We start from the raw sequence: 26,704 nt of genomic DNA, 5'->3' as shown, positions 1-26,704 counted from the left end.
TGCGCTCTGAAGGAACGGCATGCCCCTGCTGGTCCTTCAGAGCTGCGTGCTGTTAGCAAGTGACTCCCGCACAGTGCGGGAGTGGCGTCATCACCGCTCGGCCATTCAAGTCGCTGGAGCCCAAGAACCTGGAAGGAGGACCGAGTAAACATGGGAGCCCTGTCAGCGCACCGCTGGAGGGCTTCATTTTAAGGCAAAAAACACACACACCCTCCAAGGGCCTATGTTGACAGGCTTTTACTACATTCAAACTGGTTTTGCATTCCCATAGGAATGCAAAACTTGCTTAAAGCAGGTCAGGTCACCAATTTTGAATAAATCTCAGAAGCGCCTCAAACTTACAGTTGTGCTCAAAATAGCAGTGTGTTTAAAAAAAGGGAGTAAAGCTCAAAATACTTATAAACAGCTTAATTCCAAACATGCAAATGCATTGGGAACACTGCACAGTCTATTCCAATTAAAAAAAAAAAAAACCCCACACAAGAAGAAAAATGTTTCAAGTTTATTACTTTACAAAAAGTGGAAAAAAAGGAATATTAGGCTGTTTAAAAAAATAGCAGTGTCTGCATTTTTCTTGACAAACTCAAAGCATTTACTGTAAAAACTGAAAAATGCTGGAAGATTTCGTTTTTCTGTGAATCACTAAATATTTAGTTGTAGAACCACCATTTGAGAACTGCTGTACATCTGTGTTGCATGGAGTCAACCAACTTCTGGCACCTGTAAACAGGTATTCCAGCCCAGGATGATTGGACTACATTCCACAGTTCTTCTCTATTTCTTGGTTTTACCACAGAAACAGTATTTTTGAGGTCACCCAAGTTTTCGATTGTATTAAAAAGGTCCGGGATTGGGCTGGCCACTCCATAACATTAATCTTGTTGGTCTGGAACCAAGATGCTGCTTGCTTATTGGTGTATTGGGGGGGGCCGATGTCTTGTTGGAACACCCTTTTGAAAGGGCATTTCCTTGTCGGCATAGGGCAACATGACTTCAAGTATTTTGGAGGCATTCAAACTGATCCATGATCCCTGGTATACGATAAAGAGGCCCAACAACATAGTATCAGAAACATCCCCATATGATGCTTGTGCCACCATGCTTCACTGTCTTTAGTGTACTGTGGCTTGAATTCAGTGTTGGGGGGGGGGTCATCTGAACCTGCAATCCCTACACCCAAAAACAACAAATTTGTTTTCATCAGTCCCCAAAATGTTGCACCATTCTCTTTAGGCCAGTCCATATGTTCTTTGGCAAATTGTAACCTGTTTAGCACGTCATTTTTTTCGACAATGGTACTTTGCGGGGGCTTCTTGCAGATAGCTTGGCTTCACATAGGCATCTTCTAATTGTTAGAGAACTCACAGGTAACTTTAGACCTTCTTTCATCATCCTGAAGTGGATCATTGGCCAAGTCTGCCATTTTGGCTATTTTTCCATCCTTTCGAATGGTAGTTTTCAGTTTTCTTCCATGCCTTTCTGGTTTTGGTTGCCATTTGAGATCATTTTAGCTGAGCAGCCTATCAGTTTCTGCACTGTTTTCCCTTCTCCAATCAACTTTTTAATCATTGTACTCTGTTCTTCTGAACAGTGATTGGAACGACCCATTTTAGAGAGAAATGCACTATACCCAGCATGTACAACATTTGCTGCCTTCGTCCTTAAATAAGGACCACCTGTTTTTTCACAGACTGAATGACCTCTCCAATTGAACGCCACACTGCTAATATTTTGAATGCACCCCTTTCAATTAAGGATTCAATCACACAGAATCAGCAGCATGCTTGTCACGACTATTGGTTTTCTCTTAGTCTACTACACCTTCTAGTAGGCTATTTGCCATGTAAAAGTATAATTTGTACCAAAAACACTGATTGATCCTGTTTGTGATGTTGGACCGCTATTATTTTGAATACAACTGTATGTCATTGACAAGGCCAAAGCCCATCAACACAGGCCTTTATATACACACACACGACAATTTTGGTAATTATGTTTAAAAAAAACTGAAGCAAGAATGAGTTGCTTTCAGTTATCAATGAGGTTTGTTTTATATCATCCTCCTGAAGAATTAAGGAATATTGTATCTTTTATTGGTAACTTCACTACTTTTGTTTAAGATTCTTTTGTCAATTTTCCTTAAACAGTCTGAATTATTGCTAGCCGAGTGTTAAAGACTACAGATATTTCAACACCTCCTGTCCAGTGGATGACATGCAGTGTGGCCAAATACAGACTCACACTTGTAGAGCTCTTGCACATGGCCTCATTAGTGGGGTACAACAAACAATTTTTTTCAGCGCCAGGGAAGCTCTGCTGCTTACAGCTGCCTCAGACATTAATGGTGGTGAATAGCTGGAAGTGGACATACGTTGGTACTCATGTACCGCACACTGTATGGATACATTACCTGAACACATTTGTGTGCTTGGGGGATACAGCCACACATTATACAAGGGTTTTGAGGAACACCCACATCCATGTATGCAGTACCTAGGCATCCTGGAGCAGAATGAAAATTCCTCTACCTTTATCCTGCTATTTCACAAATAAACCTTTATCCATAATAGCAGCAATGTTATTTTAAGAGCCCAATTTAAAGAAAAGCAAAACTGAAATCTGAAAGAACTTAAGGCACATTTCCAACGTAAGCCCATAACACAAAATGCAACAATGTGAAGAAAAATAGTGCTTGGCAAGGTGAGAAGGGAAAAAAAAGAAAAAAAAAAAAAAAAAGTGGCTTCCCAGCACTTCTTGGTTACATATAGCCTGCAAACTTGTATTTTGGGGGGCAGGATTTAAACACCCTGCCCAATAAGCATGCATCTGCTACAGGAAAAGGAATCCATGGAACTGTACATTTACTTAAAATTTGCCTTATAATTGCTGAAAATCATGGATATATTCACTGCTGAACCATAGAAAAGCATTTAACCTTATAATTTAGCAGACAAAAGTAAACCCTTTATGATTAGCAAAATGGTATTCCAGCAAAGATCAGGGCTGCTCCACCAAACATTGACAAGATCAGAATACAGATCCAGCATAATTTGAGTTGAGGATTCATCCCAATTTCTGAGAAACACTGGATATGATGCTCCATATATATATTTTTCTTTAGATAACCAAGTGATAATTGGTAAACAGCCTACACCAGATAGACCTGTGTGTGTTTTTAGGCAGTAACCCTTTAAACATTTTTGCACGCTGATATACAAGAACATGCTTGCCAATACTGTTCCTTTAACAATAAATCATAAAGCTGGCAGTAAACAAACAGGTTAGGTCTGTATTATCTAGGTTTATGAAAGAATACCCTGGCTATGCAACTGCATAAAGAAAACCTGAACATTCTAAGCAAACCAATTATATATGGCACTTGTCAGCCATTTTTTTTTTTTAGCATGGGTTACCTTTTGCTGTGCTACTCTGCTAAGCCAACAAAAACCACCACATTATATACTTAAAATATAGAAAGGAAAAATAAATAAATCACAGGAATGAAATGTCCAATATCTGAAGCAGGAAAAAAAAAACCCACACACTACTTTAAACAGGTCTGTGTATGCCAAAATTGCAAATGCAACTTAGTTTTTTTTTTTTAAATATATAAATATTGCCTTAAGCAAGAGTAACTATGTGTACTAATCCATGAAACCGGCAGCCAGTGTCACCCACACAACTCAACACTTTACTGGCACAGGGCATGTCCTGAAGTGCTGTGACACTTTTTTGTAGAAAAACCACCAAAATATTGTGTCCAAACACCATGTTTATTAAATCATTTGCAGGGTGTTTTTTTTTTTTTTTTTTTTTTTTAAAAAGGAGAAGGCTACAACTAAAATATTTACTGCCCAACCTCTGGTGGAATAATTATATTATACTTTCATGCACAGTACACTAGATGTTAATATCACCTTACCTCATATCACCTCGACGATCATCATAGCCACCACGGCCTCTGCCACCCCCAAAGTTCTGGGATCCGCCATAGCCTCTATCACCATACCTGCCTGTGTCCTTTCGATTGTCATCTATAGGAGGCAAGAGTGATATGAAGCAATACCAATTAAAGCTCTCTCAGTAATTTAAGTGATTATAAAGTGGAATGCCAGTTAAATACTAAGCCTAAACCTACACCCATCCCCCATTCTAAGCCTATTCTATCTACCCTGTAAAAGGAAAAAGATATGTATACAGATTGGGTCTCGGCACCCCCCTCCTTCAGTGTAGTGAGATAGCTGGCAACATATGCCCTACAGTGCCCTATGGGTGACATCACCCAGGCTCTGCAGCTGTTGTCTGATCTCACCTCTTCATTGAAGCTGGCTGCTGGAGAGATCATGTGACCAGACCAATAGTCCTCAACAATAAGTACAGACTTCTTTCCATTACAAGCTAGAAAAAGCTCAAAGTGGGTGAGAGTAAGTTTAGGCCTATTTAGTATTAGTCTATACTTCCTCTTTAAGCCCTCAGTTTTAATGCACTTCCAGCAGCTGTTTAATCACTTACCGAGTATGCAGCTTCTTTATCTTTTGTTGCCCATGACCCACTTTAAGCTAATGCCATGACCACTGCCCCAGGTTTCCTATTACAGGGTGGCTACTTTCTTATGCAGCATCCTACGGAGCCCACTTGTATACAGGGACTAGAGCTGTGTCTCCATACACTATATGCATCAATAAAAACACATCTCTGAAAACCAGATGGCAGGTACTCACCCCACCCTTCCCTAGTCCAAGCTACCAGACTGGATGGAGACTGCACTGTCCGCTAGCAACTCTTTTCCGTAAGGACAGGAAGATGGGGGAAGCAGCACTGGGATAAAGAGCGCCAACAACATTGAAAAAAAATACTAAACTGCAAGTGCTGGGGTATTTTTCTTTTTAACTCTACTGGGATATATTTATTTTATAGTACTTAATGTGTTAAGCCAAAATGCTGAGGGTTTACAAGAGAAGTAGGAGAAATGTTTTGATAAAAAAAAAAAAAAAAAAAAAAAAAAAAAAAATCATATTTACCTAGGTGGATGCAGCATCAGTTCAGGTGAGTCACTACTGCCAGCTGAAAACGATTCACAAGGGTGCAGAACGAACTGCACTCCTGTGATCCATAGGAAAAAGTACAGCCAAAAGAGCTTTGTCTGTACTTCTCCTTTAATACCACATTAATACATTATAACGTATCCCTATATTTGAAGTATTAAGAAGACTGGGTGAGTGGTTAAGTGCCTTTTATAAGAGTGCACCTTTTATTTTCCATTTTTTCAACATTATATAGAGCATATTTGAGATCAAACATTTACAGTATAAAATATTGTCTTATATACAGCCATAAGGAAGAGAGGATGGCAGAGTCTGTCCACTTCAAAAGAGAATTCAGGTTTAACTGTTTATAAGATGGAGAATCTTTTAATACTTTTTTTGTGATGTCAGATCGGAATACAGAAGAAAAAAAAATGCCAGGTCATCCAGGAACAATCCTAAAAAAAAAAAAAAAAAAAAAAAAAAAAAAAAAAAAAAAACAAAAAAAAAAAAACACACCACCATCTCCAGTCACAATATTGGGCACTATACACAGCCTCATGTTTTGAGGTATCTTTATTCTAACTACTCTTGCTACTGTGTGCTTAGCGTGTGCTATGAGATAACCAGAAATGATCCTGCATTCCAAGGGGACTGCTTGGTCCCCCTTGTAGATCTTGCTCAGGACATAGTATGATCCCAATTTGGTACTACCGATGAAGTGAATTTTGAAGTCTAGGAAGCACATTGAGCTTTAAATTGCTTATCCCAAATCATCAAAAGGAATTGTTAAATTATGTTGGGTGTTTCCCTTGATGTATTACGGATTTGCCTTTCATGGAAGGTAAAGAATTAGGCTTATATAGTATTGTTACTTTGTTCTATTTTTTTATTTTTTTTTTTTAAATCACGCAGTTTTTAATAAAAGAATTGTAACAATATAAGTAAATGTGGTTTTAAGGAATATTTGTTACTTTGTATTGCCTTAAAAAGCACCACACCTTAGTCCAATAGTGTTGCTTGCTAGATCTTGTTTAGAGTGCAGAAAGGCCATCCAAACATCCTAAAAGGGAACTCTGATATCAAGAGATCAGTGGGCTGGGATAAGTTCAGCCATGTGGACATTTTTGAAAAAAGGATTTGTCCAAGGGACTAAATCGGTGTCCCAATCTACTTGTCAAAGAAAAAAAAAAAAAATTTATTTTTTTCTGAACCAAAACCGTATTTAAAAAAATCGGAGGGGATATTAGTAATGTTGCAACAACAAAAAGGGTTTTGTGGCGACTTAAACGTTTAATAAATTTTAACATTGCACAGTTTATCTCCTCCTCCCTGCCTCTCACCAGCACCGCACTCGGGGACTGGCAGAAAGACACCAAGCAGTGTAATGGGCACTGATTGGGTGCTTTTCAGGAAAGGGGAGTGTCGGCTTTATCCCTTTCGCTGCCAGAGCCGTTTTAGCGTTTCTTGCACAAGATTAAAAAATCATTTTAGGCCTGAAGATTACACAAAAAACATAATATATATTTTCTGTAATCAGAGACCCTAGAGAACAAAATAGTGATAGTTCCAATTTTTTTATGTCGCATGATATTACCACAATATTTCATTAAAAAAAAAAGCAATAAAATTACTCAAATGTTTTTAAAAATATAAAAGATGAGATTGCAGCGAGTAGACAGATATCCAACTTATCAAACCTTAAATTTGCGTGCATGTCAACAAACTTCAGTACCCTATATTTCTATAAGTGACGCTTTTAAAGCCCCTTCTAGGTCATCAGTATAGCGTTACTGAGGAGGTCTAATGGCACATCGCACTGCATTACATTCTTTCCCAGCCGCAATTGCCGGGAATCTCTCAACAGGGACCTGGAAGTGACATCATAACGTCACTTCCAGGTCAGGACAAGAAAGGGAGGGGAGGAGAGAGGACGCATCCTCTTGCCTCCCTCCCCTCTAGCTACCAGCGGTGAGCCGGTCCTGCAAATGGCCAATGCCAATTGAACACTCACACAAATTTGGTGCATTCAGTATTAACTGATCTAAGGTATGGGAGTGGGAACTGTATGGGCAAAGTCAAGAACAGGTAAAGAAATTTTGGCAAAAGACATTTTAATATTACGCATACTTAAACTTAAAGCTATGCAACAATGCATAAACTTACAGTTTTATGAAGCAAGAGTCATTAGGATTGGCTAAATAAAGAGTAACTGTCAACCCAAGCAGAGTTTAAGAAAAAATATTTCAGTTCCCCCAAAACTAACAAATTTGCTGCCTGTGATGATTGCAGTGTTCCATAAATTAGGTTGCTGCCAACAAGGGGTCAAGTCATAAAGAAATACATTTTCTGCTGTGTAATAGGGCAAGATAAATGGACCAGGTTGCCCATGTGATATAGAAAGCGAAAATTTTCTGGTGTCCAAATGCTTCACTGAGCAAACCTGGTGCATTATCTTAGTATGACAACAGGAAATACTTGTATACTGTCAACACCTGGATTTATGGGACATCTTTTGTAAAATGCATAACCTTAGTAAACATTTGTCACATATACTAGGCAAAAAACATCTAAACCGATTTATAAAATCACCTTGCGAGGAAGCTCCATAGCTCTCATTCCGTGAAGAAAATGGCTGCTGCTGTCCAAAGCCTGAAGGTTCATAAGACCCTTGATGCGGTTGTTGCCCATAAGCCGATCGTTGCTTTTGTCCAAAATCTTGCTGGTCATAGGAGTCATGAGGCTGCTGATACGATTGTCCATCATTGTTATCTGGCTGGTTGTCACCGTATGGGATTTTGCTGCTGAACCTGGAAATTTTTCAAAAAGTAATCATCCAAAGAGTTGGATGCTCTGGATATTTACTGCACAAGCATTAAAACAAAAAAAAGGACAAGTTCACCTATGGAAACATGTTACATGGTGTTCAGGAGAGAGGATTGGGGCAGAGAAACATATAGTGCACATAAATTCTAAGCATGTTTATGCATTCTAATGGACAGAATTGGTATTCTAAACAAAAAATAAAAAAGATCACCAGCGTCAAAAAAAATATTGTGAAATAATTCCAAAAAGGTCTGTGAAAACGCCCTGGAGGAGGGGCGAAACGCGTTTACACACTTCCAGCTTCACTGTTCAACATACGTTACTTCCGGTGAGTGGAGCACACGCCGGTGTGCGGCGCTCTCAGGGGCCATCTTGCTAGAGGGAGGAATCAACCATGTTTATACATGCTCTCATCTATCGCTGACTGTGAGATCTTCACCCTGGCTATATGGAGATTTGGCTCCAGATATAATAAATGCTGATTACATTCTTTTAAGATGCGAGTGGTTTGGTATTTGAATTCATCCTGTTTGAGTCACAGTATTACACTATATATATTTTTTTCTCTGCACAAATTATTTTCCTATGGCGAGTGATCTTTGGTGGCCCTGGAGGTTGAAGGCTGATTCAAAATGACAGTTTTTAGTTCTGAGGCATTTGTCTTGCCTACATTTGGGGGATGTCTATCTATACCTGGAGATTGGAGGCTGATTCGATGGGATCTAGGATTCCTGAGTCCAAATTTAAGGCGTGTTTTTTTTCCACCAATATCTGGTGAGTGCGGCGTATGATTAGAACACAAACAGGTGTTAATACTGGTCAAGGGTCTTGGAACAAGGACTTTATTCTATTTACCATATTCTATTTTTTTGGAGTGGGACTACTTCAACATAAGATTTTTTTGAGTTGCGCATATATATTTATTTGCGCTTTTTTTTTTTTTAGAATTAGTATTCTGGCCAAGAGAATGTATCAACACACAATATGTGCCCTTTACAGCGTTTAAACAGCTTTTCTCCTGCCAGGAAAAAAGTTGTTCAGGAGGAGCTGAGCAAATGCTCAGTCTGTATAAGGCCTTAACCTGAACACTGCAAAGTGTGGAAATCCAGGAATATCTTTTTCAAGCTTGGCTCAATACAAGTATCCATAATAGATATCACAAGGGCTGCTAACTATGCGGAAAGTTACTGCAGTAGTCCACACTCAGTACAGCGAAAGCCATGATCCTCCACGTGCTACTGCAGCAGCTTCCCTACTGCACAATGTGCAAAGGGTTTGGGGCGCTCACGTGACACCACTGCAAACACAGAAGATCATGGCTATTACTGTATGTAGCAGTGATGATTACAGTGATTTTCAGCATCACCAGTAGCCCCCCCAGAGACAATTCAAGTCCAAAACACACACACACACACACACACACACACACGGAGCCCTTTGAAGGCTCCATTCAAATATAGGCAATTTTCACACATGCATTGTTAAAATGTGCAATTGTGCATCAGCGTGTTCAGGTGCCGTTCATTTCAATGGCATCTAAATATGTGGGTAGATTCTGCCACAATTGTCACATGACAATCGCAGCAGAATCATCCTGTTTTTAGGTGCCATTGAAATGAAAGGCAACTGAACACGCTGATGTGCAATTTGACATTTTAACAGCGAGTTTTAAAATCACAGGCAATTCCAATGCCTATATGTGAACGGTGCCATAGAGTCGATTTAAAAAAAAAAAAAAAAAAAAAACAATTAAAATTAAAAGATTATTCTCATACCCTCCTCTGGAGGACTCTGAACTCTGCTGAGAATAGCTTCCATAGGATGGCTGGCTTTCATATGGTGCTTGGCTCTGTCCTTGTGAAGACTGTCCTTGTGAAGACTGTCCATAACCTAAGAAATTTCAAAATATTAAACTTTTAAACTAAGCACTTTTGCGCCGCCCTATAGCAGAAATACAGCTACAGGGTGGCACAGGTGCACAAAAAAAAAAAAAAAAAATTTATCACATACACATACAGCATGTGCGCGCCCTACCCGCGCCGCCATTCACGTCCTCGGCTGTCAATAACCGGGTGTCGGCCGGAGATTTCGTGCTGGCACCCAGTGATCTCCGAGTATCTCCAACAGGGGAGAGACCTGTGCATAAAACACAGATCTCTCCCCTGTCAACTCCTGCACACTGCTTTGCATGGCACTGCACAGCTGCGCCATACAAAGCAGTGTGCTTACAGTGAAACACAGCCTCATAGTAAAACAGCACACAGTTAACCCTTTGATCGCTTGACGCTAACCCTTTCCTGCCCAGTATCATTAGTACAGTGTCAGTGCTTTTTATTAGCACGGATCACTGTATTGGTGTCATTGACATCCCCAGTGACACCAAGCCAGTTCCCCCCAGTGTCAGAATGTCCCCCGCAGTCCCACTATAAGTCTCTGATCACCGCCATTACAAAAAAAATAAAACAAAATTGCAGTATAGTTAATATATATTTGGGCACAGGCACAATGTTCATACTTTTGGCAATGTATGCCACAAGAATAAATTAAAACGAAACAATCCAAAGGTGCCTGTTATAAATCAACTTGGGGTTGACTGGTTAGTGCAATTTTACCAACAAGCATAAATTTCACACACTGTATATTTCTGAAATACGATGCCACAAAAGACATACCGCCTGATTGACTTTGTCCATAGCCAGAACTGTAGCTTCCATAGTTTTGTCCATAAGCAGATGACTCGGCTGTCTGCCCATAGCCAGAATAATCCTGAGGGGGTAGGGGAAAAGGAAAAAAGGTTTAAGACAGAAGTGTGTCCACCCAGAAGTGATAACTCTTGCAAAACATCAGCAAGCAGAAGTTCCCAACTGTGTCTTATGCGACATAGCTGCGAGAGTTCTACTAACCAGCTAGGGACACACAAAAGGGGTCTTAACGACTCCCCCTGCTGGATTTTATTTTACGCTAGAAATAATGCAGCAAGAGAAAAGAACTGAGGTTGAATACTAGCCCCTACCAAATACTACCACCATATTGAAAGGCTTGAGTTCACACTTGAGCAGCTTTTGAAAAGCATTCTGCAGTGCACTGCTTTTCAGAGGATGGCCAAGTAGCCACTGTCAAGCAGTCAAGAGACAATCCTGCTCTCTCCAGAATGCCATTTTACAAATGGCTATATTTAATGGGACCAACATGCCACAACTGTGAGCCAAGCACTTGGCTCATGGTTGAAGAGTGGCCCCTTTGACTTGAGTGACCACATCTGACAGGTATTGCCAGCTGTCAACTCGACAAGCCATATTAAATGTGCTGCAACTGTAATGCAAAGGACATGTACACAGCACCCTCAGTTGTATGGTAGCTTTTTAGGTAGGCAGTCCATATAATTCAACACTATATGAATACGATGATACATGTGGGGAAAAAAAAGAAAAAAAAAAAACAAAAACACACACACAAGACAAAAAGGTTGGTGGTGGAGTTGTGAATGCACCAACAAAATGCACATCAATTTCAATCCAGCAAACCCTGCATTTCTATGGAAGGCCCCCTTGCCATAAAGGTCATCTTGCTTGGCTCTGAGTTTTCTTGCAATGATTTTACATGTGCTCTTGATAAAAGCATAGACTGACTAACCACAACAAAATGTAATACTAGTTTTATATTAAACACGATTACAATTTCACCTCTATACTTAGAAATATATTTAAACTACATCAGTCACAGAAAATGATGCAACTGGAGGTAGATATGCTTGTATTTTACAACTAAGCATTATTTCATGAAAGAAATTTACATAGACTGGCTTATCAGTTCCCTGGAGCTTACATAAAATTAATTGCGTTAGTGTAAGTAAAATATTTTTTGGAGAATGCGCAGAAGTGTTCGACTCAAGTTTGTATTGTTAGTGTCCCTGTTGGGGAGAATCACTTCTCTGTTTTGGTAACAATGATCAGCTGACAACTGAGGGAAATTTAAAAATTCTGAGTTATCACCAAAGAGGAGGGGGTGAATCCTCCAACAGGAACATCTGTTTCTGAGACAACTCTTTGGGAGATCATTACCCTCACTTTGGAGAACCAAAAATACAGAAATATCTCCTACCTGTGCAGGCTGCCCAGTGTTTTGTCCTCCTTGATTTCCATAACCAGAATAACTAAAAAATTCAGAATAAACACATTTATGAACATTACTGCTGTAATAGGAAACCTGAGCCAAGAAAAATACTGTGGTTTTCAATAGACCTTTTTTTAAAATGCTAGTTGCCTTGTTGTGGTGATACGAAGAATATTTTTTCTCGTTTTAATTGTTGACCTTTAAAGATGAACACCAGGCAAAAAAGTTCCCTTGCAGTGGGCCTGTGTTTACACTGCAAAAATTAATGGTTCATTGTTATCTAGGGGAGTGATGAAGGGAAGTATACTTACCTGCACAAGTCCAGTCCCCGCACCCTAGCAGTTTTGAGTCCTGATGTCACCAAGCCGACAGCAGGTTCCATACACCTTCTCTGGAGGTGAGGATGCCAAGAGCATACTAGAATTGTGGGGAAGTACCGTTTACCAAATGAGCTGAGGATCAGTAGAGTATAAGGTTCTCTTTTCTCCCCTGGACAAAACAATTAATCCGCAGCCCCACTGCGAGGGAAGACCATTTTTTGGCCAGAATTGGGCTTTAAGAAGGGTTTACTAAATTAGAACTGAGGTCAAGTTCTGCTCATTTTGGATAGAGTAAAAAAAGGGGCTAAAACATTTACCAGGATTTTATTTGCAATGTGTAACACTGAGGAAATTTGGGGGGAGCAATCAGCCAAAAAATTAAGGAAAGCCCTGGCAGCCACCAGAACAAGCGTGGGATTTTGGATTTTCTTTCACTTTTGGTGATAAGGGTCAAGATGGTAAATCTTCCTAACCAGGAGACTGACTGCAATTAAAAACCTGACAGGTGTTCCAATCCCTGTCCACTTAAAAAAAAAAAAAAAAAAAAAAAAACACAGTTTGCATTCAACTACATCTAAAACTGCTTTAACCACTTGCCCTTCAAAGGATATACCTCCCTTCCTGACCAGGCCATTTTTTGCAATACAGCGCTGTTATTTTAATTAACTGCACGTTCATGTAACGTTGTACATAAAATGAAATTTATGTCCTCCCCCCCCCCCACAAATAGAGCTTTCTTTTGGTGGTATTTGATCACCTGTGCGGGTTCTCTGTTTTTTTGTGCTATAAAAACTGACAATTTTGGAAAAAAAAGATATATATATATATATATATTTCCCCAATTAAAAAAAGATAACATTGTCATAAATTTAGGCCAAAATGTATTCTGCTACATGTCTGCTTAAAAAAAAAAAAAAAAAATCCGAATCCATGTAAATTACTTGGATTACATGAACGTTATAGTGTCTACAAACGGAGATACACGCACTGGAATTTTTTGGTTTTTTTTTTTTTTTTACTAGTAATGGTGGCAATCAGCGACTTATTGCGGGACTGCGGCAGGCATTCTAACACTGGGGGGGGACTGCCACTGACATCCCCAATAATACCAATACAGTGATCAGTGCAAATAAAAAGCACTGGCAGTACTAATGACACTGGGCAGGAAGGTGTTAACATCTGGGGCAATCAAAGGGTTAACTGTGAGCTGTGCCTTTTAAATAGTGTGCTGTGTGTGCTTTACTGTTTACACAAGTTGCTTTGTATTGCTGTACTGTGCAGAGCAATACAAAGCAGCCTGTTCATGTTGACAGGGGAGAGATCTCTATTGTTTACATACAGACCTCTTCCCTGTCAGCTCCACCAACGATCACCGAGTCCCGGCTGAGAATTGACATGCCAAGGAGCCAATAGCGGCACGGGTGGGAAGATTGTGCACGCCCGTCGCCCTGTAGCAGTACTTTTGATTCTTCTAAACTGATACTTCTGAACTTCTAAGAACAGTAAAAAATTGCTCTTTAAAGTTGTTTATACTTCCCAAATAACCTTGCCTGGGTTTAGAAAAGCCAAGAGTGAATGAAGCCTAACTTCAGTCTAAAAACACCCAACTTGGGGAATAAATGCCTGGGAGGTAGTCCATTCCTCCATAAAGGGGACACACCAGAAGTACAGCACAATGACAGCTGAAAGCCCCTTGTGTGAGAAACAAGCGGTTCACTGCCCTGTTCACCTTACTTTAAAAACTGTAGTAAAAAATGGAATGGAGCAGTTGCTGCAATTTATTTTGATTGCTGAAGCTGGTGCAGATCACATGAGGTCTCCAGCTGCAATACTATTCTTAATGCCAACTGTGTAGAATTGATACAAAATTAAATTTGTAAACTCTGAACAAAAAACAACCATTCCCTTACAGAATTTTAATAATGGCTTTTTTTTTTTTTTTTTTTTTTTTTTTTAAAATATAGCATTGCTAAATACCTTTTTATTGCTGTGTTTGTAAGCAGTCACCTGATTTTTATTATTCTCCTACCAAAGCACAGGGACTGATTGGGGAAGGTATTAAAGAAAGAAGAGGGGAGGAGCAGTTGCAGGGGAATCCTTAGTAAATCAAGACAGGAGGGGTGGAAAAGGAAGCGGCTTAATACAGACTACTGAACTAAGAAGTACAGACAGGCTGTGTTCTTACAGTGTGTACACAGAATGGGATTACGAAATACAAACTGACCACACTGTCATGATCAGCAGCCATGATCATTTTACTAACAGGAACAGAGGCACAGGCCGGATCAACCAGTTATACTAAATTGAAAGCAGTATAAAAGATTGCTGTACTACAATCCACATTATATTGCTTTAAAGAAGCAGGAGCACCATTTTTTTTAAGGTTTACAAACACTTTAAACTTGTTGCAATATTTTTTTTTGTTGTTGCAGTTTTTTTTGCAATAATGTGCTGTGATGATCATACTGAGAAATGGTTTTAACCGATACTTACAATAAGAGGGCACAAACCATTCTCCAGTCACTGGGGTTCATTTTTCTTTCGTGCCAGAACATATTGCACTCATACATTACCAATGAGTAGGTGAAGACTCTAAAAACATACCCTTGTTGATGTTGTCCTCCATAGCCTCCATAACTGCCAGGATCTAAAAATGTAATTTTAAACAGTACATTAGAAAATGTAAGCGATCATTTTCAGGAATATATATTCGGCAACCTGGGATTCATACATATTTGCAAGTTTAGGAACAGGGAGTTCCAGAGTACTAGTACCTGCACTGCATTAAAAATGGGATCCTTGATTCCATTGTGTATTCAATTTTTAAATGTTCATGTCTGATATTTTGCAATCAAAAACACACACACACACACACACACACACACACACATATACACATACACACACACACATTTTAAAGTGACTAAACTCTGGTATGTGTGTTCTTAACACAGAAAACTACCTTCTATTGCTCAGTCTCATACAGAACTCAAAATTCCTTTGTTTGCCGCTGTCCTCAGATTTCCCTTTAGAGGGTGGCTGCATTCGTTCCCCACTGGATGTAGGAACATAGCTACCCTCTCTTGCTCATGCCAAAAATGGAAAATAGGATGTGTTGTGAACATAGCAGTGAACATGGGAGGGGGTCTGGGAGCTCATGGGGTACATTAATGAAAAAGATGAAAAATGGCTTACAGGGCCATTAAGTAGTACGTCTGTACATTTAAACTGACTATACATGAATCGAAATTTGGCTGGTTCAGACGTATTTCAATCCATGCATAGGCAGGCTGGTTGTACTGAGGTCAATCTACCGGTCAATATCTGTACAGTCATCCTGCTGCAATAATTTTTTTCTGACAGCAGGAAAGTCTCCCCACTGTCAGAATACAAAGGCTCAGCAGGAGGTTTCCCCCATCCAACTGAAATGTGTGGATGGACGAATAGAGTCTTTAGACGAAACAAAATATGCACATAGATGGCTGGCATACAACACAGTATAAGCTTGCTACTTAAAAGACCCCAAAGTTTCAAGTTCATTCCGGATATGTTCCTACTGTACCATCAACTTGTGTTAAAAAGTATCCTGTTTTCTTTGTATTGCTTCCTTTGTGTGAAATCCCTGGTGATCCTATCAGTCCTTCTGCTTTGCTATTCAAAATTGACCACACAAGATTGGAGAGCACAGTGGTGTCAGTTCTCTAGTTGTGCTGAGAACAGAGCCTGCTCTTCTCCAATGAAGAAACTTGTGCTCACCCCCCCCCCCCCCCCCCATTCAAACATACACCCTTTCACTGGGAAGATCAGTGTGCTACCATTTTTCCTTCCCTACGTCTCTTATGCAGCAGAAAACAGAGGGTATGTGATAACTTCTACAAAAGGGGGAACACATTTGTTTTTTATATTTACACACAAATATTTTGCCTTTCACTTCTATTTTAAACTGAATAGGTTGTTTTACAAGGTGAGGGTTCACATATACTGTAAACCAGATATTTAGAGACATTACCTGCTTCACACACACTTTCAAAAAAAAAGAAAAAAGTGAACATTTCTCATACTAGTAGCAGAGGTTTCTCTCACACTAACGTTTCTTGGGACTATTCAATATCAGAAGAATGGTCAGTTACCGGATAAGAGATGCAAGAGATGGGTATTAGATTGCGTTTGGTCCATAATCTTGTTGAGTACATGACTTTGGAAGTGAACCTACAGACAGACTAGGAATTTGTTGTGAGCCAAACAGTCCTAGTAAAGAAAGGCTGAAAAAAAGACTAAGGGCTGATTCACATCAGCAGTCTCACAGATCACACAGCTGCTATTGTGCTCCGGGAAAACAAGGTGCTGAAAAGCTAACCCCACTTTTTTTTTTAAAGAACTTTGACAATGTAATTCATGAACCACCTCAATACCGGGCACTTTCACTCCTTCCTGCCCAGGCCAATTTTCAGCTTTCAGCACTCTCACACATTGAATGATAATTGTGAGGTCATGCAAAAACTGTACCCATATGAAATATTTGTCTGAGAGAATTTGTTTTGGTGGTATCACCACTTGGTTTTTCTAAAAGAAGAAAAAAAAATGTTTCTTAGCTTATGTTTTAAAATTTTGAAGTGAAAATTAAAGTAATATTTCTTCTTCACTGGTGAGGCTGCACTGATAATCAGGATACTGATGATCAGTGCCCTGATTATCAGTGTAAATGTGCCCTGTCAGCCTTGTATCGCCAATAACTGGCAAGTTTGTTTACATGGGATCAGCTGTGATAGGACACAGCTGATCACATGGTAAAGGGCTGCTGTGATCGGCCCTGTACGTCGATCTGATCAGCTGTGTCCAGAGAAGAATGCCCCTCAATTCATGTACCTGGTGTCCTGCCAAAATAAAATGGACTGCTACGGGTTTGCACAAATCAATAGGTTCACCCAGGATACTCTTGACTAGAGCTGTTCTAATATCACTCATGTTTCTGAAACCTACACTTAAAAGGGACCTTTTGTTTTGCCCACAAACTAATGAGCAGGGGCATTTAAGAATATAAAACGCGTAATCAGTGTTACAGTTCGGGTAACCCTGTATCTGGTAACGTTTCCTACTGTGGGGAAGTGTGAAATATTCCCCACAGATCAATGAGTTGCATACCTTACAATTGTAACAACTCTGTCTTTTTGACAACTTGAACACTGCCTTAGCGTATTTGGTCCTAGGGTCTGCTTGAACTAATAAGTCACGTAGGGATCTACCTCTCTTATGTACCATTAATGGTGGATTCTTTAAGTCAGGTGATAGAGTGTCATCAGCTCTAAAGGATGTTCATGTTACTCATGACTATTTAACACGCTCAGATTCCTGATTGAAGTCGTGTATAAATAGTGGCCTGTTGGCAGCCCTAGGGCTTCCTTCAAAATCTGTTGTAGTTCTGGATAATGCCTGGTCAAGTACTCGAGTAGGATAACCTCATTCCACAAATTTTATAAACATGGCCTCAAGTTGTTCTGTCCTATCATTCATACAGGAGCAAATGCATAACACCCCCTTGAACTGGGAAATAGGCTATCATGGAAATGCTTGGGATGTGCGCTCTGCTAATGTAGTAGGGTGTTCCTGTCGGTTTTGAGAACACAGAGGCCTGGAGTGTACCCTGGTTATTAGTGATCCTCAATGCTGTCTGGGAATATTTCAGGGTTGAAAATGATACTGGGAAAGAAGCCGTTAAGATGATTGACAAACTCTTAAAAAAAAATAATGTTTCTCATTCCCAAATAAGGAAGATATCATCAATACATCTTCGCCAGCATTTGACATGATCAATGAACAAAGGCATGGGATAAATGTTGTGCTCCTCCATATACCCAGCAAACAAAATCACATGTCTGATGAAGGGGTCCTGCGGGACGCCAAAACGTTGCCTTGCTGTAACTATGTGATCACTCATTAAAACCTTTGGACCCATATTGGTGATCCTCTGTGTGCTGGTGATATTCTCCTCACCTGTGCCCAATGACAGCAGATCACGGAGTAAATACAGTTGCTGGTTATCATCAGCACTTTCCTCACACTGTCACAGAGGAGATCAGCACTGATGATTAGTGCCCTGCAGTGTTGCCCGTCCATGCCACCTCATCAGTGATGCCTATCCACGCCACCTCATCAACGTACATCAGTGAAGGAGAAAAATTACCCATTTGCTAAATTTTATAATAGAAAGAAAAACATTTTTTTCTTCAAATCTTTTGCTCTTTTATAGTACAAAAAAAAAAAAAAAAAAAAAAAAAAAAACCACCCAGTGACGATTAAATACCACCAAAAGAAAGCTGGGTGTGACAAAGGATAAAAATATCATATGGGTACAATGTTGGATGACCGCACAATTGTTATTCAAAAGTGCAACAGCACTGAAAACTGGCCTGGGCACAAAGGGGGTATAAGTGCCTTGTGGTAGGCAAGTCTTTAAAGCATATGCTACCCTACATTTCTGATATGTACCTGCTGTACCATGTACTTGTATGAATAAGTATCCTATTCATTCTGCGTTGCTTCTTTTGTGTGAAATACCTGGAGTTCCTGCCAGTCCCCCCTAATGACAAAAATATATTGCCATATACCAAATTAAACTCCATTATATAAATAAAATCACAAACTTAAATACCAACGAATAAGTGTTAAAACGGTGTTCCAGCTGAAAAAAAAAAAGTCAGCAGCTACAAAGACTGTAGCTGCTGACTTTTAAAAATACAGACACTTATCTGTCCCTCGGTCTAGTGGTGTCCTCACCACCGCTGGTTTCTCTCCCTGGTGCTGACATCTTTAGTGTGGGTACCTGGCTGTGCCAGCTTGCGGCTTCACAGTCGGGTGCGCATGCGCGAGAAGCGCTGCGCTTTTTGAATGGCCCCGTAGTCTTCTGGGACCTGTCACGTGCCCCAGAAGACTACAGGGAGGACAAGTTCCACTTTCGATTGCCTAGGCGATCGCAGCAAAGTGGGAGCAGGTACCTGTCAAATTAGTGTACCCGCTCCCCAAAGGTGCCAATCCTTAACCACTTCCATACCGGGCACTTTTACCCCCTTCCTGCCCAGGCCATTTTTCAGGTTTCAGCGCTCTCACACTTTGAAAGACAATTGTGCGGTCATGCAACACTGTACCCAAACTAAACCTTTATCATTTTCTTCACACAACTAGAGCTTTCTTTTGGTGGTATTTAATCAACACTGGGGGTTTTATTTTTTGCCAAATTAACAAAAAAAGTTGTTTTTCTGTTATAAAACATGTTTTTCGGTTATAAAAGTTTGCAAATAATTGTTCTTCATAAATTTAGGCCAAGATGTATTCTGCTACGTGTCTTTGGTGAAAATAACCCAAATTAGGATGTATTTTTTAGTTTGTAGGAAAGTTAGAGTTCACAAACTGTGGGATATATCTGAATATTGATCAATCCTGAAGTACTGACAGCCAATCTAATTTCTTGAGGTGCAAGAATGTCAGGACAGTACAGATATCCTCCAAATGACTCCTTTTTACAAAGTAGACAGTCCGACGTACTTCATAAGAGGAATGGCGAGTTTTTTTAAGTTTATTTTGTCATAATTTTTCAGAAAATGAAAAAAGTTAAAAAAATTTTCACTATTTTTTTTTTTTTTTTACATACTGTCACCAGTGCAGTACAGTGTCATCATATAACTGGCATGGCGGTGATCAGGGACACTGACTGGTGATAGTATGAAAAAAATAATTTTTTTTAATTTTATTATTACTTTTTTTTTTTAAGATTTTTTTTTCCATATTTCACTATGATCAAAGTAGTACAATGTTACCATAGTAACATTGTATTACTTTGGAGAAGTGATCAGTTTTTTTTTTATACACAATTTGCTTACAAAGAATTACTTTGCTATAAGCAATTCATTCAGGGTTTTTTTTTTTGTGCTTAGCTGTGATTTGGCCACGGCTGATCACATGACACAGCTGGGCTGTGATTGGCCCAGCTTGTGCATGTGATCACTGTGACCATTCACAGCTAGACACACTAGTATACAATGGATGGCATGAATGATTGTATACAACTGTCATGTGACCTGCTGTGATTGGTCACAGCAGGTCACATGGTACCGGCAACAGGGCCGCTACTCAGATCTGTCATCGGCCGTGTCCGAGGTACACGGCCAGTGGCAGATCACACCGCTGCGTGGCTCTGCAGGCATGCAAACTGCGCATGCCCAAAAGGACACCCGGAGAGACAAGGGGTTGTGCAGGCCGCCAGCTGGCTATAGGCTGGTGGGAACCTGTTAATGGGGACTGGGGGACAAAGGCTTAAAGCTGAACTTCCCCTTTTGGGTGGAGCTCCACTTTAAAGTTCTGTAATATATTAGTAATAGTATAAAATACCACTCACTAAACACCAATGTGATATCCACATGAGAAGAGTGTCAACTGCACAAGGCAGCGCTGGCAGGTGTTTATGGCAGGGCTGTGTCCCCAGTGGGCTGTTCCCCCTGACTTCCTGTTTTGTTACCAGGTCAGATAGAAATACCCATAACAGAGACAACAATAAAAACCAACAGCACGTGCTGATCGTACCCCTAAAATTGCAACAAACTGTCACGTTTATTATGTAAACAGAAAAAAAGGGAAGTTTTCCTTCATTATACTCAGCACATGACTGACAAACCCACGGGTGAAGGAAAGCACTGCCCTGTGAAGGGTTCCATGACTTCTTACTGAGGGAAGAAGCAGCCTCCATAGGCACACACGTGTCAGGGACAAGCACACAGCTACACACCGCCCACGTGCAGTGCAGCCATCATACAGAAGACGTCTTCCTGCTGCTGTGCGGCCTCTGCCTGTCCTGCTGCGTCACTCTCACTCGTCCTGATAGCCAGCTCAGCCGGGTCACACAACCCACACTCCAACACACAAGCAGAGATACAGCCCGAGCTAAAGCCCCCCTACCTGACGACATGATGGCGGCAGCCAAAAGGACACTCAAGAGCCAAAAAGGAACAGCAGCACAGCGTACAGGAAGCTAGCGTCACGTTCTAAACCTCGCGATAGCGTCCGTACGTGCTCACGCAAAGAGCGTCACGTAAGAGCCCCTCGGCTACAAGTGATATCAGAGCGCGCGAATGTTTGTGTCACGTGCCTCCATATGTTTACTGCCTGGGAGGGAGGAACTAGGCTATGATTAGGTCTTGCTCCATCCAAATCCAGGAATGGATAGGACATACTTAGTGGGATGGCTGGCTGATTAGAAGTGCTATGACATGGTCATGCCTGAGTGCTGACAAGGATTATAGGTGGCATGTGTAACCATTTGCTGTGTAGAAGGCGAGAAGTCACAGAATGATGCATCCCCTCATGAGTATATGGTATACAACCTGTGCCTGGCATATAGATGGACCTCTGAGGAACTGAATGCACACTTTTTCTGTTGTTGAAACTTGCCTCACATTGAGCAAGAAGTCACCTATTCCTGATTTGGTATTTCCTGAGACTAGCGCACTGAAATCTATGGTTAGTACAGCGATGAGACGCTCAGGTGCAGTAACACATTTGGATGGTGTAAATGTTTCAAAGATGGCAGTCAGTGACGTTCCCAACCCACACCTGTGAACATTCAGCACCAGGGGCGGACTGACCATTTGGAACTCATGCACTGCCCAAGGGCCTGGGGTCAGTAGGGGCCCCATGAGATGCCCCTGGTACCTTTTTCATAGGCTTTTTTGAGTTTGGGCAAGGACACAGGGACCCCTATTGCCCGGGGCCCCATGAGTTGTCAGTCCGCCCCTGTTCAGCACATGGAACGCCTGATCCTGGATAATCGATGTCATGTCATGAAATTGCACAAGAGACAGATCTTTCTGTGGGAACAGTGAACACAATGATGACGAAGTATTGCAGGCTGTCCTAAGATGGTTCAGGCATACTGACAAATAATTCTATGCCAAAGCTTTCCTGGCATTACTTCAATGCTGGGATGCATGTGTACATGTAGCAGGGGAGTATGTTGAAAAATACATGTAGTCTCCACTCCTTGAAATTTGTTCTTTTATTATATCAACTCAAAAGTCCCAGTTTGACTTGAACGCCCCTTGTAAATACCAGCAGTACAAGAAATAGAAATAGGTGTGTATGATCTGTGATGATTATCCCTCCAAGTATTTAAATGTCTCTGTATAGATGTACATGTGCATGATGTGTGATTATTACACCCCCCCCCCCCCCCCCAAAGTACCTAAAAATGTCAGCAGCATTAGACGTAGATACAGGTGTGTATGAGATTATCCCTCCAAGTATTTAACTGTCAGTATAGATGTACATGTGCATGATGTGTGATTATTACCCCCCCCCCCCCCCCAAAGTACCTAAAAATGTTAGCAGCACTAGACGTAGATACAGGTGTGTATGATGTGTGATGATTATCCCTCCAAGTATTTAACTGTCAGTATGATGTACATGTGCATGATGTGTGATTATTATTCCCCCCCCCCCCCCCCCCCCCCATAGTACCTAAAAAATGTCAGCAGCATTAGACGTAGATACAGGTGTGTATGAGATTATCCCTCCAAGTATTTAACTGTCAGTATAGATGTGCATGATGTATGATTATTCCCCCCCAGTACCTAAAAATGTCAGCAGCATTAGACATAGATACAGGTGTGTATGAGATTATCCCTCCAAGTATTTAACTGTCAGTATAGATGTGCATGATGTATGATTATTCCCCCCCAAAGTACCTAAAAATGTCAGCAGCACCAGACGTAGATACAGGTGTGTATGATGTGTGATGATTATCCCTCCAAGCATTTAAATCTCAGTAGCACATATTCCCCTATTCCTACACCCTATCACTCACCATATCCTTCCCAACACAAATCCTCCCTCCTGCACTAACCTTTAATCACAGCACAAATTATTGTTACCCCTCCCCCACTCCTTTGTGTATAGTTCCCCTGACCTGTAAACCCCCCCTTGAACTTACAGGTGGGAAACCAGGTACTGTAGAGGTGTGGGCTGTGCTCTCACTCCTGTCAGTGGAGTGATCCTCCATGCAGCAGATGACATAGGATTGCTCTTGGATTGAGCTGTACACAGTTTGATTACCCTGCCCCCTATCTCCTCCAATGACTGCTCATCTCTTGGCAGCAGGGAGTCGGGGAATGGATCACACACTGGACATGCCGATGTAAAAGCGATCTTGTGTCATCTGCTTTATGGATGATCGCTCCACTGACAGGAGAGGAGAGCACAGCCCGCACTTCCAGCATCTCTCCTGACATTTCTCCTTTGCAGCCTTCACTGCTCCAGGCTTCTCTCCCCTTGTCCCAGCCATGAGTGCAGGGATGAGGGAAGGCACTCAGCGGCCAGACACAGCATTCATGGAAAGACCGGCCTAGGGAGGGGGTACAACTGAAATCTGACCCCCCTGATCCAGGTATGGTAGAGAGTAGAGAAACTAGCAGCCATAGCTGTGCCCCCTAGGCGGTTGTAGGGTTGTCACTTCATCCATTAAGTACGCAGGTTCTGAGGATAATTGAATGCACTTAAGGCACTAAGTGAGTTTAACCACTTCCAGTCTGGACTTTTACCCCCTTTCAGGCCAATTTTCAGCTTTCATGCTATCACACTTTGAATGACAATTGCACGGTCATGCAACACTACCTATATGAATTTTTTTGAGACCGATAAAGCTTTATTTTGGTGGTATTTATTCACCACTGGGCTTTTTTTTTTTCTGCTATGTAAATTAAAAAGTTTGAAAAAAAGTGTTTTTCTTATACAATTTTGCAAATAAATAGTATTTCATCATAAATCTTGGCCAAAATGTATTCCGTTATATTTTCAGTAAAAGAAAAAATAAAAAAAATTAGTATATAACCAAAAATTATAATTTGTAAACATTTTTTTTTTTTTTTTTTTTTACATACTGTCACCCTAGCAGTAGTGTCACCATGGTGACACTGTACTACTTGTGGGGGGGGGGGGGGGGGGTGATGAAGATTTTTTTTTTACACTGATTGCTTTTACACCTATAAAGGATGTAAAAGCAATCATTTCTCCTTCTCTCTAGCTGCATTCTTGCAGCCATTGAGAACTAATGAGTGAGCTGTGATTGGTCACCGCTTGTCACATGGTACAAGGCTGTTTTGAATAGCCTTGTACCATGTGACCTCTGTGATCATTCACAGATTTCACATGTAGTAAGCAATGATGTCACAAGTGACATCATTACTTACTACTCTGCATGTGATCACTGATTGGCCAATCAGTGATCACATGATCGAGACCTCGTACAGAGGTCCCGTCCGACGATCAATGTTCCACTGTGTCCTCTGACACAGCGGGCACCGGATCGCGGTGCTGCACGCTCCCGGGGAGCACGCACAAGCAGGGTGTGGGGAGGCTGTTTATAAACGGCCACCTGACCCTGCAATGCCACTGTTCGGCTGTTTATATACAACGGCCAGACGGGAGGTGGTTAATTACCACCTTAATCAGCCACAGAACCTGTGTCATTAACTGCTTTAGCTCCGCCCCATAGCAGAAATACTGCTACAGGGCGGCAGCTGTGCGCAAAATCACATACATATATATATATATTTATATATGTGATTTTGCATTTCCAAGTAGGGGGCGCGGCCACGGCTGGCAATCATCAGGTCTCGGCTGGTGACACTCACCGGATCCCGATGATTGCCAAGGATATCCGACGAGGGGGAGAACTGTTAGTAAACAAAACAGTTATCCTCCCTGTCAGCTCCTGCACACTGCTTTGCATGGCTGTGCACAGCATAGCCATGCATAGCAGTGTGCTTAAAGTGAAACACAAACACAGAACATGATGTAAAACAGCACACAGTTTACCCTTTGATCGCCCCACATGTTAACCCCTTCATGCCCAGTGCCATTAGTTTTTTTTTAGTATTGCTGATCACTGTATTGGTGTCACTGGGGATGTCAGTGATACCAAGTCAGTTCCCCCCAGTGTCAAAATGCCCGCCGCAGTCCTGCTGTAAGTCGCTGATCGCCGCCATTACTAGAAAAAAAAAAAAAAAGCCCAGTATATATACCGTCATTTGTAAACGCTATAGCTTTCACGTAAACCAATTAATTTACATGTATTGGGATTTTTTTTTTAGCAAAGACATGTAGCAGAATACATTTTGGCCTAAATTTATGAAGAAATTAGACTTTTACAATTTTTTACTGGATATGTTTAATAGCAAAAAGTAAAAAAAAATGTTTTTTTTTCTCAAAATTGTCAGTCTTTTTTTTTTTATAGCGCAAAAAATTAAAAACACACAGGCGATCAAATACCACCGAAAGAAAGCTCTATTCGTGGGAAAAAATGATGTAAATTTCATTTGGTGCAGGGTTGCGTGACAGCGCAATTATCAGTTAATGTAACGCATTAAATGGCCTGGTCAGGAAGGGGGGGGTGAATCCTCAGGAGGGCAAGTGGCTAATATGTGTTCGGTTTTAAAGTGATGAGGTGTCAACCCTAGGCGGTTGCCTAGTGGTAGCACCGGTCCTGCACACTAGCATGCCACAACTGTGTGCATTGCATACAGTTGCTGGTCACTTGCAGAGCAGCCCCATTCACTTGAATGGTTTGTATTCAACAGGGGGTATAAAATCATGGCTGTGCAAAGCATTGTGGCCGCAGCATGTGTACACCCCCAGGTGCTGCCTCTGCAGCGATTGAGGCCAGATTGTCCCCTCCTGGCCATCATTATTTAACCACACCCACTTTTTGCAGCAGTGTGCTACATGCGCCTCAAGTCGCTGTCTTCTTAACGACTTCCTGTCCGGCCCATGTACATAAACGGCCGGACGGGAGCAGTGCATGAGCGGGTTGCCGTTCATAAATGGCACCCACATTTTCTGGACACAGCAGAACACCGATCGCTGTTCCGGACTTCTGTGTGAGGTCCTGATCATGTGATCACTGATTCGCCAATCAGTGATCACATGAATAGTAGTAAGCAAGATGTCACTTCTGACATCATTGCTTACTACTTGTGAAATCTGTGAATGATCACAGAGGTCACATGGTACAAAGCTATTCACAACAGCCTTGAACCATGTGACAAGCTGTGACCAATTACAACTCCCACTGTATTTCTCAATGGCTGCAAGAATGCAGCCAGAGAGAAGGAAAAATTATTGTTTTTACAGCCTTTATGGGTGCAAAAGCAATCAGTGTAAAAAAATAAATAAATCATCACCCCCCACAAGTAGTACAGTGTCACTATGGTGACACTGTACTGCTAGGGTGACAGTATGTTAAAACATAAAAACAAAAACATAAATAATGATATAAAAAAAACACAAAATGTAATTTTTTTTTTTATTATACTTTTTGGTTATAAACTAACTTGGGTTATTTTTTTTTTTACTAAAAAGATAACAGAATAAATTGTGGCC

The 26,704-nt window shown here is 41.0% G+C and overlaps 2 protein-coding genes across 2 annotated transcripts in view; one reads left to right on the top strand and one right to left on the bottom strand.

The window, feature by feature from the left end:
* Window positions 1-21,348, bottom strand: part of TAF15 (TATA-box binding protein associated factor 15) — a 37,091-nt gene extending 15,743 nt beyond the window's left edge. The window contains exons 1-7 of the mRNA XM_089676594.1: window positions 21,230-21,348; window positions 14,888-14,930; window positions 11,952-12,003; window positions 10,523-10,616; window positions 9,626-9,740; window positions 7,617-7,834; window positions 3,923-4,034 (exon numbers count right to left, since the gene is read on the bottom strand). Coding sequence (XP_089532720.1) covers window positions 3,923-4,034; window positions 7,617-7,834; window positions 9,626-9,740; window positions 10,523-10,616; window positions 11,952-12,003; window positions 14,888-14,930; window positions 21,230-21,239 — 644 coding nt within the window. The 5' untranslated portion in view covers window positions 21,240-21,348. The remainder of the gene's footprint in view (window positions 1-3,922; window positions 4,035-7,616; window positions 7,835-9,625; window positions 9,741-10,522; window positions 10,617-11,951; window positions 12,004-14,887; window positions 14,931-21,229) is intronic.
* The window catches only part of RHBDD2 (rhomboid domain containing 2), a 33,482-nt gene continuing 27,945 nt past the window's right edge, over window positions 21,168-26,704 (top strand). The window contains exon 1 of the mRNA XM_089676596.1: window positions 21,168-21,362. The gene's annotated coding sequence lies outside the window, so the exon portion shown is untranslated. The remainder of the gene's footprint in view (window positions 21,363-26,704) is intronic.

Source organism: Staurois parvus, unplaced genomic scaffold (genome assembly GCF_062004578.1).
Source record: "Staurois parvus isolate SC_StPar_1 unplaced genomic scaffold, SC_StPar_1.0 ptg000172l, whole genome shotgun sequence".
In the NCBI taxonomy this organism is placed as follows: Eukaryota; Metazoa; Chordata; class Amphibia; order Anura; family Ranidae; genus Staurois; species Staurois parvus.
Note: the sequence above shows the minus strand (reverse complement) of the source record. Positions and strands in the feature narration are given on the sequence as shown.